Source organism: Phocoena phocoena, chromosome 9 (genome assembly GCF_963924675.1).
Source record: "Phocoena phocoena chromosome 9, mPhoPho1.1, whole genome shotgun sequence".
Lineage (NCBI taxonomy): Eukaryota > Metazoa > Chordata > Mammalia > Artiodactyla > Phocoenidae > Phocoena > Phocoena phocoena.
Window position 1 is genome coordinate 13,059,406 of NC_089227.1, and position 19,376 is coordinate 13,078,781.

Consider the following 19,376-nt stretch of genomic DNA (forward strand, 5'->3'; position numbering starts at 1 on the left):
AGTAAGTCCAAATATTCCAGTAATAACAATGAATCTTAAAAAAGTAAAATCTTTTAAAAGGCAGATTTTTAGATTGGATTAGATAGATGGAATCAATCTATTTGTTGGTTTAGAAAAGATAACATCTAAAATAAAAAGCTATAAAAAGATTGAAATTCACAGTCACAGTGGGGATTTTAGCACATCTCTACTAGACATGGATATAACAAGCAGATGTAGAATTTGTAGGGATATAAAGAACTGGTATATAAAATAGAAATTACATATTTATATACAATATGTACACATTTTTTCAAGTACACAAGTATATAATAATTTTTTTTTTTTTTGCGGTACGCGGGCCTCTCACCGTTGTGGCCTCTTCCATTGCAGAGCACAAGCTCCGGATGTGCAGGCTCAGCGGCCATGGCTCATGGGCCTAGCCACTCCACGGCATGTAGGATCTTCCCGGACCAGGGCACGAACCCGTGTCCCCTGCATCGGCAGGCGGACTCTTAACCACTGCGCCACCAGGGAAGCCCATATAATAAATTGTTTATAAGTTTTCTAAATTACAAAGACTCTGCAGATTTCAAAGATTCGATTGATAGGCAGATCATGTTTTCTGACCAAAATGTTCAATAAATTTAAAAACAAAAAGTACCCTCAAAAAAATAAGTCAATGAAACAAGGCAAAGCTATAGAGATTGTCAACAAAAAAGACTATTCTGTGGATTAACTAAAGTCGATAAAGATTAATGAAAAGGGAGTTCCCTGGTGGCCTAGTGGTTAGGATTCCAGGCTTTCCCTGCTGTGGCCTGGGCTCAATCCCTGGTCGGGGAACTGAGATCCCTCAAGTCGCACTGTGGAGCCAAAAAAAAAGACAGAAAAAAAAACAGATTGATGAAAAAAAGCACAAAAGGAAAAATATAAACAATGTTAACCTTTGATGTAACATCAGGAACTATGCTTAAAAAAAGAACTACAGTAAGAAAACAAAGTGATGGAATCACCTAGAAGGATAATGCAAGGATAATCATCACTTGCATCATCCTTCTGTTTTCTTTGCATTGCCCTAAATCCTGCTTCATCTTTAAAGAAGGGATAAAAGAAGTCTAGAGACACAATCTCTGTAAATGTTTTTTTAAGCTTTTACTTGAGCACAATTAAGAATTTGGCATTTTTCATTTTTCACCCATAATGGCAAAGAAAAGAAAATTATCAGGTATTTCATGATTATTAAACTAATCAGCACTCTGGTCTCTTATAAGCAAACTCTCAGAGTATAAATTTTCAGATGACAATATCCTAGAAAGATTTTTCTCAAATTCAAGAATCAATGAGTGAACAATATATTTCTAAGGACGAAAGAATTATGATATTCTCATTTACTCAGTTATCCAGAAGGAAAGACGTCATCACAGAACTTTGTGACAAGAACCTCTTTTATGTTTGTTAATCAGAATTGTAGGTAGACAAATACTAAAGGCAGGTGTGTATTCAGAATTGATTAAAAGGAAATAGATTATGTAAAAGTGAAAAATCAGTTGGATTTACCATTCTGATGGTGTTTATAAATCTGAAAGTGAAAGTGTTTTGCAATTATGAAGCAAAAAGAAATGACCATCCTTTCCTTAACAAAAATATGACATCAAAGTTCTTAAATGTATTGCATTTTGAAGATGCAAGTGTAAAAAGAACAAGAAGTAATAATAAACTAAAGCCCATTAGAGATATATTTAAACTCTGGAGTCAAGGTTCATAAGATGAATGTATTCTAAGTTTGTGACAGTAGATGAATACCTATTTATGTTCGAGATGCTACCCGTCTTATGTATTAAATACTTCCAAAACCACGAAAATACTGAATAAAAATTTGGGTTTCCTAGGTTTACATTCTTATTAAGATGTCTAACAAACTTCTTTCTATCTCTTTATTCTCTACATTTTGCCAAATAACTTTAAATGTTTTTAAAAATTAAAAGGGCCCATTGGACCCAGACGACAAATGATGACTAATTTTTTCTGGTATACTGATGATTAAATGAAGAAGTCATATTAGTATCAATAAAGGCTTTGAAAGTCACGCAAACACAGGATGACCAACTTTACACCATAGTATTTGAAAGCATAGATGAAATGTGTTATATTTTAGAAAAATATTGATACATTATCAGTATTGACTCAAAAAGGAATAGAAAGTCAAAATAAACCAATAACCATGAGAGAGACTGAGTTGATAATCATGAGTTCTCCCCACAGATGATACAGACTTACTAAGCCTTCATGGAATACTTAATTCCTGTATTATAAAAACTTTTAGTTAAAAAGTATCCAAGACATCTTACACCTGTGCTATTAACTGATCTCAAACTAGGCCAAGGACAGTATAAATGGAAATTATAGATCATTTCACTTATGTACATAGTTGCTGAAAATCCTAAACAAGATATGACAATTCAGCAGTTGCTCACAAACAAACCAAGAAAGAACTGATAGGGTTTATCTCAGGATTGCAGTGATGGCTCAGCATCTGGAAATTTATTTCTATAATACATCTTATTGGTTAAAGGAAAAGATCTATACTAATAACTCGGTAGATGAAGAAAAAGCATTGCTTAAAATTAAATACACAGAAGTCTTCCAGAAGTGGGAAAGGAAGATATCTGAAGTGTGAAAGTTACAAAGGAAGAGATGAAACTGATCTTATGTACAGAAAATATTACTGTCTGTACAACTCTAAGGGAGGCAAAAATTTTTGAACTATTATTCTGGATCCAAGAAAAATATACAATTACAGCATTCCTACACATCAGTCAAAAAAATGCAGTAAAATGCCTCTGCCTCCAAATAGCAATCTGCAATAACTCTTGGCGGGAAGGGGGTTGGGGGAGACAACAGAGAAAATTACAAAGCATTTTTGAAGAACTTCTTAAAAAGCACAACTAAATAGGGAGATATTATTCATGGATGGAAAGATATAATATTGTACATATGTCCATTCTCCCTAAATTAATCTATAAATTCAATCGAATCTCAAAATAAGTTTTGTGGACCTTGCAAAATGATTCCAATATTTATATGGAAGAGAAAAGTGTCAAGATTAGTCATAAAAATGTTGAAGAAAAATGTAAGCAGGCTTGCTCTACCAGATAAAGAAACTTGTAAATCTAATGACTGATTGGTGTAAGAGTAAACAGACTAAAGAAACAAAAATAGAGAACTCAGAAACAAATTCACACATATATAAAAACTTGATATTTGGTTAATATAGCACTACAAATGAGTGGGGGAAGGACAGATAATAAGTGGTAATAGGTCAGTTTTTTGTGATTATGAAAAAACTTATAAACCCCAATTAATGCAGTTGAGACTTGTCTAAAATTGTACAGAATAGGATGTAATGAGAAAGCTTTCGAAGACTGTCAGAAGTACTTTGGGGAATGCAAGTTATGTTTAGAGGTTTTTTTTAAAGGTCAGCGAATATTTACATAGCAGTTACCATAAAATCTAGGTTAAATGTACTTAAGTGTGTGTTTACTCAGAAGGACAAAGACTATTCCTATAACATTCTTAGATTTATATTTAATATTGTCCTCCAAGTATTGTAACCTGTCAACATGAGATTATAGAAAAGGAAACTTTAAAAAATATTTGTGCATAAAACTTATGTTTACTTAGAGTTGTTATAGTAGGTTGAATTTGCTCATGAACTTTGTATAATAACCTTCTGACCATGACCTCGTTTTTATACTTACCTGTATTCAAAGAATTATACACCATACACAAGTGGGATTTCAGGTGTGCAAGGCTGGGTCAACATTCAAAAATCAACTGCTGTAATCCATCACATCAACAGACTAAAGAAGAAAAATCATATGATCTTATCAATACATGCAGAAAAAGCACTTGACCAAATCCAGCACCCATTCATGATTAAAACTCTCAGCAAACTTGGAACAGAAGGGACCTTTCTTAACTTGATAAAAAACATCTACAAAAATCCTACAGCTAATATCATGCTAAATAGTGAGAAACTAAATGCTTTTCCACCAAGATCAGGAGCAGGGCATGGATGTCCCCTCTTACCACTGCTTTTCAACATAATACTGCAATATGATGCAATATCATGCTAATGCAATAAGACCAAAAAAAGGAAGTAAAAGATATAGAATGAGAAGGAAGAAATAAAACATTATTTACAGATGATGTGATTGTCTGTGTAGAAAATCACAAAAAAAGAAAAGAAAGAAAAAAAACCCCGGAAGCAGGATTAAGCAGTTATAGTTACAGCAAGGTTTCAGTATACAAAGTTAATATACAAAAGGCAATCATTTTCTTATATACCAGCAATGAACAATTTGAATTTGAAACTTAAAACCCAGTACCACTTACATTAGCAAAAGAAAAACAAACAAACCTTAGGTATAAATCTTAACAAAATATGTGTAAGATCTATATAAGGACAACTACAAAACTGGTGAAAGAAATTGTTTTTTAAGAAAATGGAGATATCCCATGTACATGGATAGGAAGACTCAATACTGTCAAGATATTCTTCCCTACTTGCTTTATAGATTCAACACAATTTCAATCAAAACTGCAGGAAGTTATTTTATGGATATTGACAAATTTATTCTAAAGTTTAATTGTAAAGGCAGAAGACCCAAAATAGGCAACACAACATTGAGAAGAACATAGTTGCATGACTGACACCACCAGATGTCAACTTACTATAAAGCTACAGTAACCAGGACCACGTGGTATTAGTGAAAGAACAGACAACTAGGTCAATGGAACAGAATACAGAAACCATAAATAGACCCACAAAAATGTAGTCAACTGATCTTTGACAAAGGATCAAGGCAATTCAATGAAGAAAGGATAGTCTTTTCAACAAATGGTGCTGGAACAACTGGAAATCCACATGCAAAAAAAAGTGAATCTGGACATAGACCTTACACCTTTCACAAAATAAACTTGAATCAGAGACCTAAATGTAAAACACAAACCTATAAAGAAGATACATAGAAAATTTAGGTAACCTTCAGTTTAGTGATGACTTTTTTAGATACATCACTAAAAGCATGATCCATAAAAGAAGAAATAAGTTGGACTTCATTAAAACTGAAAATTTCTGTTATGCAAAAGATGCTGTTAGGAAAATGAAAACATAAGCCACAGGTGGCGAGAAAATATTTGCAAAACAATGAGATACCATTGTTACAATACTTAAGTCCAAAGGCAAAAATCCAAAACACCGACACCACCAAATGATGGCAGGATATGGAGCAACATGAACTTTCATTGCTGGTGGGAATGCAAGATGGTGTAGCCAATTTGGAAGACAGTTTGGCAATTTCTTAGAAAACTAAACATACTCTTTCTTACCAAACAACCTAGCAATCTCATTCCTTGTTATTTACCCAGATGAGTCGAAAATGTTTGTCCACACTAAAACCAGCACACAAATGTTGATAACAGCTTTATTCATTATTGCAAAACTTGGAAGCAGCCAACAAGTCAAGTCCTTCAGTAGGTAAATGGATAAACAAACTGGTAGATCCATACAATGGAATGTTATTCAGCAATAAAAAAAAAAAAGTTATCAAGTCACAAAAAGTCACAGAAGGCCCTTAAAAGCTTAACACTAAGTGCAAGAAGCCAAACTGAAAAGGCTACATACTATATAATTCCAACATTTGACAATAGGAAAACACAAAACTACGAAGACAGTAAAAAGATCAGATTGCCAGGAGTTGCGAGGGGTAGATAAGTGGAGGGAGGGATGAACAGGTAGAACACAGGATTTTTAGGGCAGTGAAACTATTCTCTGATGGTACTGTAATGGTGGATACATGTCATTATACATTTGCCCAAACCCATAGAATGTACAACACACACAGAGTCTACTCTCTGATTTTAGTTAATCATGTGTCAATAATGGTTCATCAATTGTACCAAATGTACAACTAATGCAAGGTGTCTATAACAGAGGAAACTGGAAGTGGGAGGAGAATGAGAGGGTATGGGGGAGCTCTCTGTATTTCCTGCTCATTTTCCTGTAAACACGAACTGCTCAGAAAAATAAAGTCTACTGATTTTTAAAAATTTGTTTTGCTCCAGCTTCTCTGTGGAAAACAGAATAGAAGATTGACAGAGTAGATTCCCAAAGACCATTCAGTAAACTACTGAAATAGTCAGGGTCAGAGATGGTTGTGCATTACATTAAGGTAATGACAGTAGAGCTGGAAATGGATGGTTCCAGGCATAAGAAGGTTGAAGGTATTAATCCTGTCGTTTGTCTCTGTGTGAGAGGAAGTATAATTCCTTCTTTGTTTTTCTCTCAGTCCTTATGTATAATCTGTGTTAAATATTTGTATATGCCAATGCCACAGATTCAACTGTCACTATAATCGAAAAAAAAAACAGAAAAAAAAATTTTTTTTTGAATGCCCTGACTCCCTTGCACCCACAGAGTTCTGAATATAAATTCAGGCTTTCCAATTAGAGGCACTTGCTTAAGATTTGGAAAACAAAAGTGAGTCGGAGGCTGTCTTCAATTGGCTTCTGGCTGTTACCAGTGGTTAGGAAGGTTGCAGTTTTCCTGAGATTCCAGTGTTCGTTCGCCAGCTTCCTAGATGTCTCCAGCTTCTTGATCTAATTCTCTAGTTCCTCGATGCAGCTTCATTTGTCTTCCTGTTGTCTGGATGCTGTTGCTGGTGGTGGGGTCTTCCAGTTTTAGCCCGGCCTTAGATGCAGTAGCCTCTCTAGTGGACTACTTCCTGTATTTTCAGAGAGCATTCCTCTCTCTGTATATGAATACCCAAATCTTGATGGGTCACTAACTTTCTGGTAGTTAAGAAATAAAAATAAAGAATAATTAAATTAATAATAAAGTAATGAAAGAAATGACATCAAACCCAATGCTTATGAGGCTAGATGATAATAGGAGTTCAAAGGAGACTGCCAGAGTTTTATTTTTCTTTAGGTGAGCACATTATCTGGGATAAATGTATTTGGTTGGGTTTTATGACTCTAGCACTCAAATTTCATTTCCTTTTTTTTTTTACTTTATAATTAGCGTAAGCTTTCATCATAAAATATCAGCATGCCTTTCTTTGGTTTTGTTTTGGTTTTATCAAATGACTCTTAAACATCTGTAATTTGATGATGCAAAAGCAACATTGGAATAAATACTGCATATTACCTTTCCCTTTGGTCTTTAAAATTGTTATTAATCCTTTGAAAGTCAGAATCCCTAATGTTATTGAAGCATCTTCAACATTCAGCTACCAGAGGGGACTGAAGGGGCAAGAGGAAACACTTGTCTTGCCATCTTTTTCCTAGCTCTCATTACATGTGAAAGAAGCTGAGAAATTAGTCACTTTTTACATTTGTACTAACTTAATGTCCAATACAGAAGTGCAGTGTTGCCAGATTTTCCCATTTTTTAAACAACTGGCAGAAATCTGGACTTTTTTACACAGAGGTAAAGTTAGTAGTCCCCTCTGAACCAGAGACTGAAAGTAGAAGGACGCATAGTTTCCTAATAGAAAGCAGAATATTATTGACAAAGAGGGAATGAATGCTAAGTAAGAAAAGACATTCCACCTCCCAGCAGCCCAAGTTCCATATATAGGCTTCCTTCTATACACATTTTTTTGTATTTTTTTGGTTTTGTTTGTTTTTACTTTATATTTTGAATGTTAGATTTACAGATAAGTTGTGAAGATAGTACAGAGAGTTCCCATGTAGCCTTCACACAACTTTGCCTGGTATTAACATCTTGGATAACCATAGTACATTTGTTAAAACTGAGAATACTAAACTAAAACTAAAATGCAGACTTTATTTAGATTTTATCAGTCTTTCCAACAATGATCTCTTTTCTGTTCCAGAATCCAACCCAGGATTCCACGTTGCATTTAGCATAGATACACTTCTTAAAAACAGTCAAACCTCATAAAATGTAACTATCTAATGTATATGTATAACAAAACATCTCCTTATAAAGAAAACTCAGAGTCTCATTATTCATTCATATTGGAGTTCAGAACTCTGGATGATTTGTATTTCTCTTTTCTATTCTAGATATAGCACAACTCATGGCAAACTATGGCTAAATTATACACTCAATCAATTCTACCATATTAATATGCAGTGGTAGAAAGAAAACAGGGTAATTGCAGTTGAAAGGAGGAGGAGGAAGACAAAGACATGAAGGAGGAGAAGGATGGGAGGGAGAGGGAGGGAAGAGAGAAAAATGAAGGAAGGAAGAGAAGAAAAAAGGAAGGAGGGAAGGAAGAGAGAAAAGAAAGAAGGCAAAGAAAAGAAAAAAGAAACTTCCGTTAGGATGGGAGACAAATGAAAACATACAGTGGTCACCATATACATGTAACATATCCTAATTGAGAAGAATAGCAAAGGCTCCCTGTCTTGGCAGTGAAGTGAGGTTTTTGATCAGCTGTGGTTCTCCTCTCTGAATCCCCTCTGTCCTTGTTATATGCCCATATCTTAGATGCTCACTGAGGAGTCTTTTTCCTTCAAGTGACTGCCTCTCTTTAGCAACCTACTTCTTGTTCTTATGAAGTGTTCTGCCTTTCTAGAACTGATTGACTTAACTTTGTTCCATTTTATTCTCTTACTTGATATACTCTTATAATTCTGCTTCCAGTGAAGGGTTTCCCTTCTAAGTGCATTCCTTTATCTTGCATATAAAGGGATATATTTATTATATATCTGTATTTGTTCATTAAATATTGAGCTTTTTCTAGGTGCTAGGAGTAGAGAAGAACAGAACAACAAAACTCTGGCCCCCTTAGAACTTATATGGAAAAAAATTGTTAATGCCATAGAGAAAGTTGAGCTGGAAGGAACTTCTTTGTTTGGCAAGAAGAGATTTTTCTAGGAATATGGATAGTTTGTCCATAGTGACAGGAGAGAAGTTAATGAAATGAAGACAGTTAGTGAAAGGTGGGGGTGATACAGTAGGAACTTTGGCATTTCTCTCATTTATTTCTATATCTGTGAAAATAGGGAACAAAATCACCAACTGAACGTGAGAATGGGGGAGTATTATGGGCTGAATTGTGTCCCCTCAAAATTTACATGTTTAAATCCTAACCCTCAGTACCTCAGAATGTAACTATATTTGGAGATAAGGTCGTTTAAAAGGTTATTACGTTAAAATGAGGCCCTTGATGTGGGCCCTAATCCAATGACTGATTTCCTTATAAGAAGAGGAAATGTGGATACACAGACATGAGACATGCACTCACACGGAGGAAAGACTATGTGAGGACACGGCAAGAATACTGCCTTGGCAGCTCTAGCAAACTAATTCAGGAAGGAAATACTGGAGATTTGAGTAGAGAAGAAAAAAGTATTAAATGATCATGTGGGAAAACGAGAGAATGAAAAGTATGAGGTAATTATGCTTTATCAAAGATGCCATTGATTGTAAGACACACTATTTTTTAGGTAACACTAAAAAGGGGAAAACTCTACCAATTAAAGTATGACGTACCATAGTGGCATATATAAGACACATCCTCATTTCAGAGATTTAAGTGTGAACATCTATGCTTTAGAACTGATGAACCATGGTAGTATAACTGTTGGGTAGCCTTAAGGGCCCACGTGAGATTAGTGATCATGAAGTAAAGTGAAACTAGTGGGCATGGTTGAGTGTTGTTCCAGCAATGTTCAGCTGCACGGATGCAGACAGAGTGGATTTAAACATTGGGGATGTTGGGTGTGAACAGTTTTGGCTTTTTCACATGAATACAGGAAAGCAAGAGCGTGACAAGGCAGTTGCAGATGTGTATAAGGGAGTGAGAAAGGTGGTTGGAGTCCGAGTATTAGAGTGGGCTGCAAAATTGGGTGGGGGGAGGGCGTTCCAGCGTAGGGTAAGTAGTGTGCTTGAATTGAGATTTGCAGGGGTCATGGAACTCGTGGCCATAAAGTCAAGCGTATGACAGGGACATGAGTAGCTGAGATGAGGTGGAGGATAAGACCATTGGAGGAGCGGCAGAGAAACAGAGAAGCCAAGATTTTAAGGATCATCCACATGGATGCTGAAATCAAGATAGAAATAGGACACAGTGATAGTGAGCCAGGAATTAAAATCTTCAAAGAATGGTGGGGAGGGTGAAAGGGGAAGGACAAGTCAGAGGTCAGTAAATAACTGCAGCAGGGAGGCATGAGTGAAGCAGTCTGATGACACAAGGGGCAAATCTCCATAGTTTTAAGGCATCAACAAGAACAGTCTGAAAGTGAAAATGAGCATCAAAAAGGACACTTAACTAGATTCCAGGCCCAGTGGTCCAAGGGAGAAAAACAGCCATCACTTGAGAAGGCCGCAGGGCAGTCAGTCCCCTCAGGGAAGAGCTAGATTTCAGTCAAAGCAAGAAGGCTGAGGGAACACCACTATTCCCTAACACGCTGAGGATGGAATTCTAAGGTCAAAGTTGTTTCCCTTAGACTTTGCAGAAACTTATGGCATCCAGTGTTAATGGTGAGGGGGTGTGGTGCCAGTATGGTTCTCTGTCTTTTGCAGACAATCTGTTTTTATTTTCTCAGTATACAATAAATAAATGTAAAGTTCCAATAAAATTTAAAATTCTGATATATTATTTTGACGTATATCAAGTGTGACTCTCATCATATATCTTGCTTTGCGTTCCATGGACCTCTTCAATACAAGATTCATGTCTTTTTCAACTCTGGAAAGTTTTCTTCTAATATTTCTTTGTTTATCTATCTCCATTCTACCTGTTCTCTCTTTCTGCAACTCCTATCAGATGAATATTGGGATATCTAGATCTAGCCTCCATTTCTCAATTTTCCCTTTAAACTTTTAATTTTTTAGTAGTGAATTTTAGGGAGGATCATTCCCAGCATCACTCAGCTTGATATTCAGGCTCACTAATTTGATCTTCAGCTGTGGATATTCTATTTTACAGCCCATCCACTTTTTTGTTTGTTTACAATCATGTTTTTAACATCCAAGAACACGGATCCTTACTTTGTCAGCCTTTTTTTTTAGATGAATGCCTAATAATAATTACAAGTGACTCTCCAACATTCCTTCAACCCTGGTCTAAGTCAGTCATGGTAATCCCATTCCTCTTTTTGGTGACTGATTTGGCAACCTTTTTATAGGAGACAGTCTATAGCAACTCTTATATAACTTCTGAAGTTATTCATTCAAGAAATAGGTGTATGTCTTTGAAATATTTAAAGCTGAGTAGAAAAGTCTGTATACACATTACAAATCAACAGAAAGCCTCAAAATACAAATTTCTAAAAAAGAGAAAAAGAAAACCAGTTTTAGCAAAAGACTAAAAACAAAGCCAGCAAGGTAGCATTAAAAAAAAAAGGGGGGGGGGGTGGGCAAGCAGAGAGAGTGTGAAAAAAACTCACAGAAAGACCAATTGTAGTAATATTAAAACTGGACCTAGTAGAATTTAAAGTTTTAAAAGCTTGAATAAATGGAACAGAGATTAAGTAGTTATGAACCTGTATGTGGTGAATATAGCACTAAATATATAAAGCAAAAAGAATTAGACATATAAGGAAAAATATGTAATAGTATAAGAATTTATTTTACATTTCTCACTCCTTGAGAAATAAGTAAAGATATAGAGAATCTTACCAGTGTTTAATAATATTGATTTAATGCTTATGTGACAAATTGTATCAAATAACATACTTATCCTAAAGAAATATTTACAAATTTTATTTGCTTGGCAGGCTAAAAAGAAATCCTTAATAAATTCTCCAAAGCAGACTACATACACTGCCTATATGTAATAGAAAATCTGTTATTAACAAAAAAATAAAATATATCCAACGACCTGGAAATTGAAACACACTATTCTAAATAATCCTTGGATCAAACAAGCAATCAAATTTGCAGCCACTAAATATTCTGAAAACACAACATTCTTAACCTACTGGATGGAAGCAAAGAAATAATCAGAGAATTCATAGCATTAAAATGGTTTCTTTTAGAATTAGAAGGAAGAAAAACAAATGGACCAATTATTCAACTCAAGAGGTAGGGATAAATAAGGGAAGTAGAAGAAAAGAATCAAAATCAAATTGTTAAAATAAATGAGAAGTATATGATAGATTTTTATTCCCTGGTGGTGAGAGGACAGAGGTAGAATGGGGCAAATCCTAACTAGTCCAATCAGGGAAAAGAGAAAAAACACACAAAGGATATGTAACAATAGATGATAATGTTTTTAAAACACAGATTATTAAGTACAACTGTATGCTAAAAACATTTTAAATATAAGATGGACTATATGATGAATTTCAGAAAAAATAAAATTACCAACATTTACTTAAGAAACAGAACCCTGAAAAGATGAAGGACACATGAGGAAATGGAGAAACAGTGAAAGAATCACCTTCAAGAAAAAAGTCAGGTGTATTTGGATATAAATAAAACAGCATCAACTTCAAAAAAAAAAATTCTCAGGACATATAAGCCATTCTAAATCAAATAAAACACAAGTTTTCCAGTTTCTTCTGTAACACTGTCAAAACCTGTTAATTAAAACCAGACTTACCTCTCATAAATAAACATAACTACAAAATACTAAATACAGGGTTAGTCAATAGAATACAGCAGTATTTCTAATGAATGGCTCAGTATTATATTCTACTAATATAACTGGTGCCTATCATCAATAGATCAAAGGAGAAAATGCTTTACAATGAAAAAGCATTTTAAAAAATTTAACATCTAATCCTGATAAATGAGCTTCATGAATATTCTTAACATAATAAACTATTCTATTTCTAATCTATAGCTTAAATTATACATGAGTGAAATACTAAAAAATTAAGACGTTCATAAAATCAGAAATAGGAATGCCCATTATCATATTCAATCAACTGAAAACTATTAGAAATAATAGAAGTAATGTGGCCAGTTTTTTTAAAATGACAGCTTTCCTATATAAGCAGACTAGTTTAAAATATTATATTATTTATAACAATATGAAGAGCCCATTTCTAGAAGCAACAACAACAACAAATTTTTGGAAACTCTTAAAAAAACCAACATATCAGAACTACAGTAAGGAAACTTTCAGAACTTTTAATAAGGAACATGCAAAAAACCACCAACCCAAACAAAAACAACAAAAAAACCCCACACTAATTTAAACAATATGTTTCTAGTTAAAATCCTAAAAGGATACTTGGTGAAAGTGATCAAAGTGATTCAGGAAGTCCCAAGGAAAAACAGGCAGAAATAGACAAGCTTTGAAACAATGGACAATTAAATTACGTTCCATCATAAAACAAATACTGTGGCCTGATATGTGCTACATGTCGTTTATGAAGATACAATACAAATGTACTTCTAACCAGAAGAGAAAGATCCGGGTGGAACATAACTGAAAAGCCCAGAAACAGACCCAAATAAGACAGATGACATTTTAAAACTATGGATAGGATGAACTATTTAACAAATACTGCTGGCATAGTTAGTATAGCCATTCATAAAAAGTATAAAGTTGGATCCTTACCTCACAACATTTAGCAAAATAAATTCTAGAACAGTTTAGAATTAAGTGTAAAAGCAGAAAGCCAGGGAAGTAAAATAAAATTGTGTAAAAAGTAAAATAACCTTGGGCTACGGAAAACTTTTCTAAGGAGAAACCAGAAGAAAAAGATGAATAGATTCGACTACATGTAACTATTAAATTTTCCTTTATCAAAACACACCACACAGTATTTTTAAGATTATAGTTCACAAAGGGCTACATACCTTCTATAAAAAGCTCTTCAAAGCAACAGAGAGGAAATACCTAATAACTAAACATATGAATAGTTAATACACAAAAGACACCCAGCTAGCATGTATATAAATTTCACTAGTAATCAGAGAAATATAAATTAAAACAAGATGACTTCTTACCTGTAAAAATGGCAAAGATTTAAAATGCTTAAATACCCAGCATAACTAAATGAAAAGGGAAAGTAATAGGAATGTAAAACTTGCAAACCTTTCCTGAGGGCAATATGGATATAGCAAAAGTTCAGATGGGCACTCTTTAGGTCAGCAACTCCAAGGAAATAACGTACATTTGTGTGTTTGTACTTAGGCAGATTTTCCTCACATTGTTATTTATAACAGAAAGGTTAGAAATATTTTGTCCAGCAATGAGGAATTGTTAAGTTTTGGTTCTTCTATAAAGGAGTAATTTACAATCACTAAAAGAGGACGGAATTTAATTACTGACATAGAAGGATGTTCACAAAATATTATTAAATGAAAAACTAATTACAAAGCTATGGGCAGTATAATCCCACTGTTGTAAGTAAAGACATCCAACACATGCAAAATATTAATGGTGGTTATCTCTGGATGTGTTCCTACATTTTTGAATATGTACAAAAAGTAAAAAAGAAGGGTTCCAGGTTTAAAGTGTTGTCTATAAAGCATGACACAGCGGTTGTAACAAGTGCTCATCCTCATCAGATAAGATTATTTCTAAGAGTCTGTTCTGTATATGAGCAAGAAGAAAACAAGGATAAAAATAGCCTGGATTTTTAGGGCAGTTTATTTACAGACTATCAAATACAGTCTTTTTTCTTTTGTTAAACAAATGGCTTATATTAAACACATTAGATTTAGGAGTTATGAGACTTTACTAAAAATTCTTGCCAAAAAGCACACCTTTACAACAAATTAACTTAATTGTGAAAAAATTAAAGTGTGATTCACTACAGAGCCTCATTTTCAATATGGCATTTTCAGTAAGAAAATTTTTTTTTAATGGGACATTTGATATGGTGAAAGGAATAAGACCCACAAAGTGTTAGTCTACACAATTCAAAGAGCAAGTTCTTTTCCCATATGATCAAAATTTTGTTTTCCCCACCTTCAACTGGATCCCTTGATAGCTTTTATCTTAATAGCTTTTATTTTTAATTAAACTAGAAACAGTTTAAGAAATTATCTGGAGAGGCCTTTGGTAAATAACAAACCATTTCTCCCCTTATAAAACCGATTAAAACTATAAGAACTTGAAAGAATTTAAAAGCAGTGTTTGTTTGCAGGCCTGCTGATACGGACCTTACTCCTACAAACAGAAAAAATGTTTAAGTGAAAGATTCAGTCTTATTATCTAATTGTTAGATATTTAGGTAACCATTGTTTTAAAAAAGAAAATGAGGCACCTCCTTTTTAAAGACTATCCATATATGAAACAAACAGCCTCTACAGTCTCCTAATTAAGTTTTCTAAAATTTTATTCCCGTTTTTTCTGAAGCCTTTTTTTTTTTTTTTTCCCCGTTGCGGAGCACAGGCTCCGGACGCGCAGGCTCAGCGGCCGTGGCTCACGGGCCCAGCCGCTCCGTGGCATGTGGGATCTTCCCAGACCGGGGCACAAACCGGTGTCCCCTGCATCGGCAGGCGGACTCTCAACCACTGCGCCACCAGGGAAGCCCTAAAGCACTATCTTAACTCACATTCCACAAACTATTTAATCAATAAACCCTTAAAATGAGTCTTAAAATTTCATGGGTGACAGCAACTCTCCAACAAATAATGGATTGAAGACTTGGGAAACATGAGTTGCATGCAGAAAAAGCTGCGTATCGAGAAATACATAAGGGAATTTCACATGGGAGATAATAAATATATTCTTCTTTTGGTAGGTCCAATCTTTTTCTATTTTCATCTTCTCATTTGCAACCTGACTTACCTGTTTCTTTCAAAAAAAACTTAAGTAACATTTTATGTTCCTTAAATTTCACCCAAGAATACTCAGTGATTACTGCAGTTATTATAACATACAGAATTAGTGATTTCCCAACCCTGTTCTTTTCATTAATCCAAATTTACTTAAGTATTAAATGATATGAAAGGATGCATTAAGAGTTTTACTACCATATTTCATCAATTTTAAGAAACATTCTTTCATATAATAACATCTCTGAACTTGGGAAGTATATTACAATTGATGTATCTTAGCCTTGACTTGTGGTTTAACTGGCAACACTTTTCCTAACTAGTGCATAAAATACTGTTGTCTCACAATCAATGCTGTCTTAGGGTAATATTAGGAGCTATAGTTCAAATCTTCAATTTCAAGCAACAATTTCCTTGTCCTCCCAGCCACTCTCCCAACATAAATACATAACTAAAATGTTAGGAAAAACTATCCAAACACAGTTCAATTTTATATAAAATATTTAATTTTTAAAACACAGGCTATTCATGTCACATAAATATCTTCAATTTTAGGTTAGCTGCTACGGTCAGCAGAATTATCAAGTGTGACTATTAAGAATAACTTAGATACTGTCACTTATAGTTAAGTCTAAAGCTCTAAGACTCACCATATTAAAATTCCAGATACTTGAATACTGTAGCTATTTTGCTAAATTTCAAAATATTTCTTCACTTCCTGCAATGTAGTTTTATTATAAGTTGTTAGTATTCAATATTCAAATAAAAGAAAAATAATTTTTCTTCCATTCATTTCTTTCTCCCCAACAAAAAAAATTCCATCAAAAGACATCAACTCATTTTATAGCAGTAAAATGGTGAATTATTAACTTGAAACTATTCTTACTGTTACCAAACTATAATGCTTCCCATGTACTGTTTTGAAATGAAGGTTCACAAGTCAGATAGAGAGCACAGGATTAAAAGACTGACTTTAGAACTGGAGCCATTTCCATTTGATAACAGTTGTTCCAATTTAAGATTCCAATCAAAAAATAAGTTACCGGGAGAACAGTTAAAACAAACGGTGAGTTGGCACAGCTCTCCTTTCCAGAGTCTGTTTTGCCATTTCGTGCTAATGGCAACACTGGTTATTTACCTTTGGTTCCTTTCTAGGATTATTATAATGGTATGTGTGTTTGAGTGCACACACCAAGTTAGTTAAACTTGACACCATTACAGTTGAAATAAGGGTTATCCATCACTCTAAAATGAACTAAAATAAAGTTACTCTAGGTGTGGCAGAAGAAGTTGTAGTAAACCTCGTAGGAAGTGAGAGGAGAGAGAATAAGAGGGTTTTTTTACACTACTTTTTCTTTTTACTTCAGTAAATTCAACCTAAGCAATGTTTCTAGTTAACGAGTAAAATGAACAGTTAACTTTGTCTTAAAATGGCAACTGTATAACTTAAAATAAGGTGTTCGCCATCCCTCCCCCCATGAACTTTAACAGAATTATGCCAATTCTGTTATTAAGCCTTGTTTCTATGCTACTGCCCTCCAATTATGCATGGCAAAAGGAAACAGGGACAATGTGGCAGCCTGAAAGAAAATGGTACTCTGAAATTCTCATTTAGCTATTATTTTCAACCATTTAAATGACACAACTTTTCAGAACTTGTTCTCAAAAGTAACAAGAAGTGCTGTTGGGAGTTGGACTCCCTTTCTTTGCTCTCACTCCCCTATCAAGAGAAGGTGGTAGTGGAAGGTAACACAACCCAAAGAAAAGGAGAAAGTGTGATAGGCAGAGGGAATGAACCTAAGAGGAACCCAGCAGGCAGCCCCTAGACACTTGAGAGCTCCCTGCCTCTTCAATACAATGCATTGATTCCCTTTAGAAGACAAATGGGCGTAAAGGTTAACTACTTTCTCAGACCTTAGGCTTACCTGTTAAGGCACTTACTTACCCTCCCCACCCCACCCATATTTTTCATATAAAACCCGCTATTTCATTTGAATGCATTTTGCTAGGCTATGATAATCTGCAAAATAAAACAAAAATAACGTTGACCATTTTTTTTTTATAAAACTGTTGCATCAAGAGAAAGGTTGTGTTTTATTTTCTGAAATGAGCACAAATTACACCTTTCACAATAACACTGAAAGCAGGTGCAAAGACTGACAGTGACCTTTGACTAAAGGTAGCTTTGTAAAAAGAAAAATACCAAATAAATCAGTGCCCTTTCTGATTGTTGTAAAACTGGAGGCGGGGAGGGGTTGGTTGTTTGTTACATAAAAGTTGGTCCAAACTTACAAAAAAGCACAAATGTGCATAGTTCAGAAGATCTGCAAGAGGGCCATAAAAGACTTTTATGTCCCTAAGATTAGCATCCACTTAAAACTGCAAGAATACAAAATAAAATTGTTAACTAGAATTTGTGAAGATGTACAATCAATAGATCTAGTTTTTTAGAACAGCATGAATTTAAGCAAAGTTTTTGTCTTTTTTTTTTAAACTATTGTATGCAAGACCCTTTTCCACATAAAAATAAAGCTGTTGTTGAATTAATATTATTCAAGTCTCTTGGATCGCTGCCTTAAACTGCAGCTAGAAAAGTCTTTCCAGATAAAAATGATGTGCCTGAGGAAAAACAGATACTCAGTATGGTAACCCTCTGCCTCGACCTCTGCCAGCTGATGTGCTAATGTGTCCCCTGTATCCTTGTGAATACCCAGGTCCTTGGGCAGGAGAAGTCCAGGTCTGTCCATGCATGAGGCCAGGGCCACCTGGGTTTTCCTGTAAGTTACCACCATAGTTATAGTTGTGCATCTTTGCTGGCAAAGGATGAGTACTCTCTGGCCCTGTGGAAGGGTCACTGCTGTTTGCCAGGACTGCAATGGGGCCATGGCTATATTCAAATCTATGGTCCTTGTCTCCACTAAACAACATGGGACCTGTATTGAGGTAAATGTCTCCATATCCAGCTACTGAACTGGGAAATGACTCGGAAAAGGCAGAAGGCTGAGGTGGACCACCAGAATGAGATGAAGTAGTACTGTAGTTATCCAAGGACTGAATATCTGAGTTTCCAATGAAGCTACGTCGTTCCAATGGTGGAGCAGAGGCGCCTCCTAGACCATCACTGCTCACATAAGGAGCAGAAGAGAAAGAAGAGGATCCAAAATTGTCCTTGTAGTCTGAAGGGGGCATATAAGTGTCTCCTGCTTGGTAGTCAATACCACTTTCTCTTTTGGGATCATCCTGGGGCTGATGCTGAGCAAGTAGCTGTAACAGGGCTGCTTTCACTCCAGCATGAGGGTCAGTTAATGAAGAACTAGTGGTGGGTACATGCTGGTTTTCTGTCCGATAATCTAGATCTTCTTCAGTGACTGGCGGTGGTTCAGGTGGCTCAGGAGGTCGCTGATCAGGAGGCAGAATACGAGGCCGATCTGGTTCTGGCGTGAGCTCCAATATCCTCATGTCTTGGTGCTGGATGAGGTCATCTTGCCCTAAGTGAAACAAGGCAAAAAAAGAGAGTCGAAAGTTACCATAGAAAACAAAAATTTCAAAATAGTTAATGTTTTCTAAAGAGCATTAGAAGTTATATCTCCGGCAAAACACACACACACACACACACAAAACAAACAAAAAAACCCAACCAACCAAACAAAAACAACCCAAAAGTCAAATGAAAAAG

The 19,376-nt window shown here is 35.0% G+C and overlaps 1 protein-coding gene across 2 annotated transcripts in view; it reads right to left on the reverse strand.

Annotated features, from left to right (window-relative positions):
- Positions 1–17,760: 17,760 nt before the first annotated feature.
- The window catches only part of CDK13 (cyclin dependent kinase 13), a 106,799-nt gene continuing 105,183 nt past the window's right edge, over positions 17,761–19,376 (reverse strand). Inside the window, exon 14 of one of the 2 annotated variants that reach the window (XM_065883418.1) lies at positions 17,761–19,188. In XM_065883418.1, coding sequence (XP_065739490.1) covers positions 18,338–19,188 — 851 coding nt within the window. In that variant the 3' untranslated portion in view covers positions 17,761–18,337. The remainder of the gene's footprint in view (positions 19,189–19,376) is intronic. The other variant, XM_065883417.1, reaches the window with a different exon arrangement.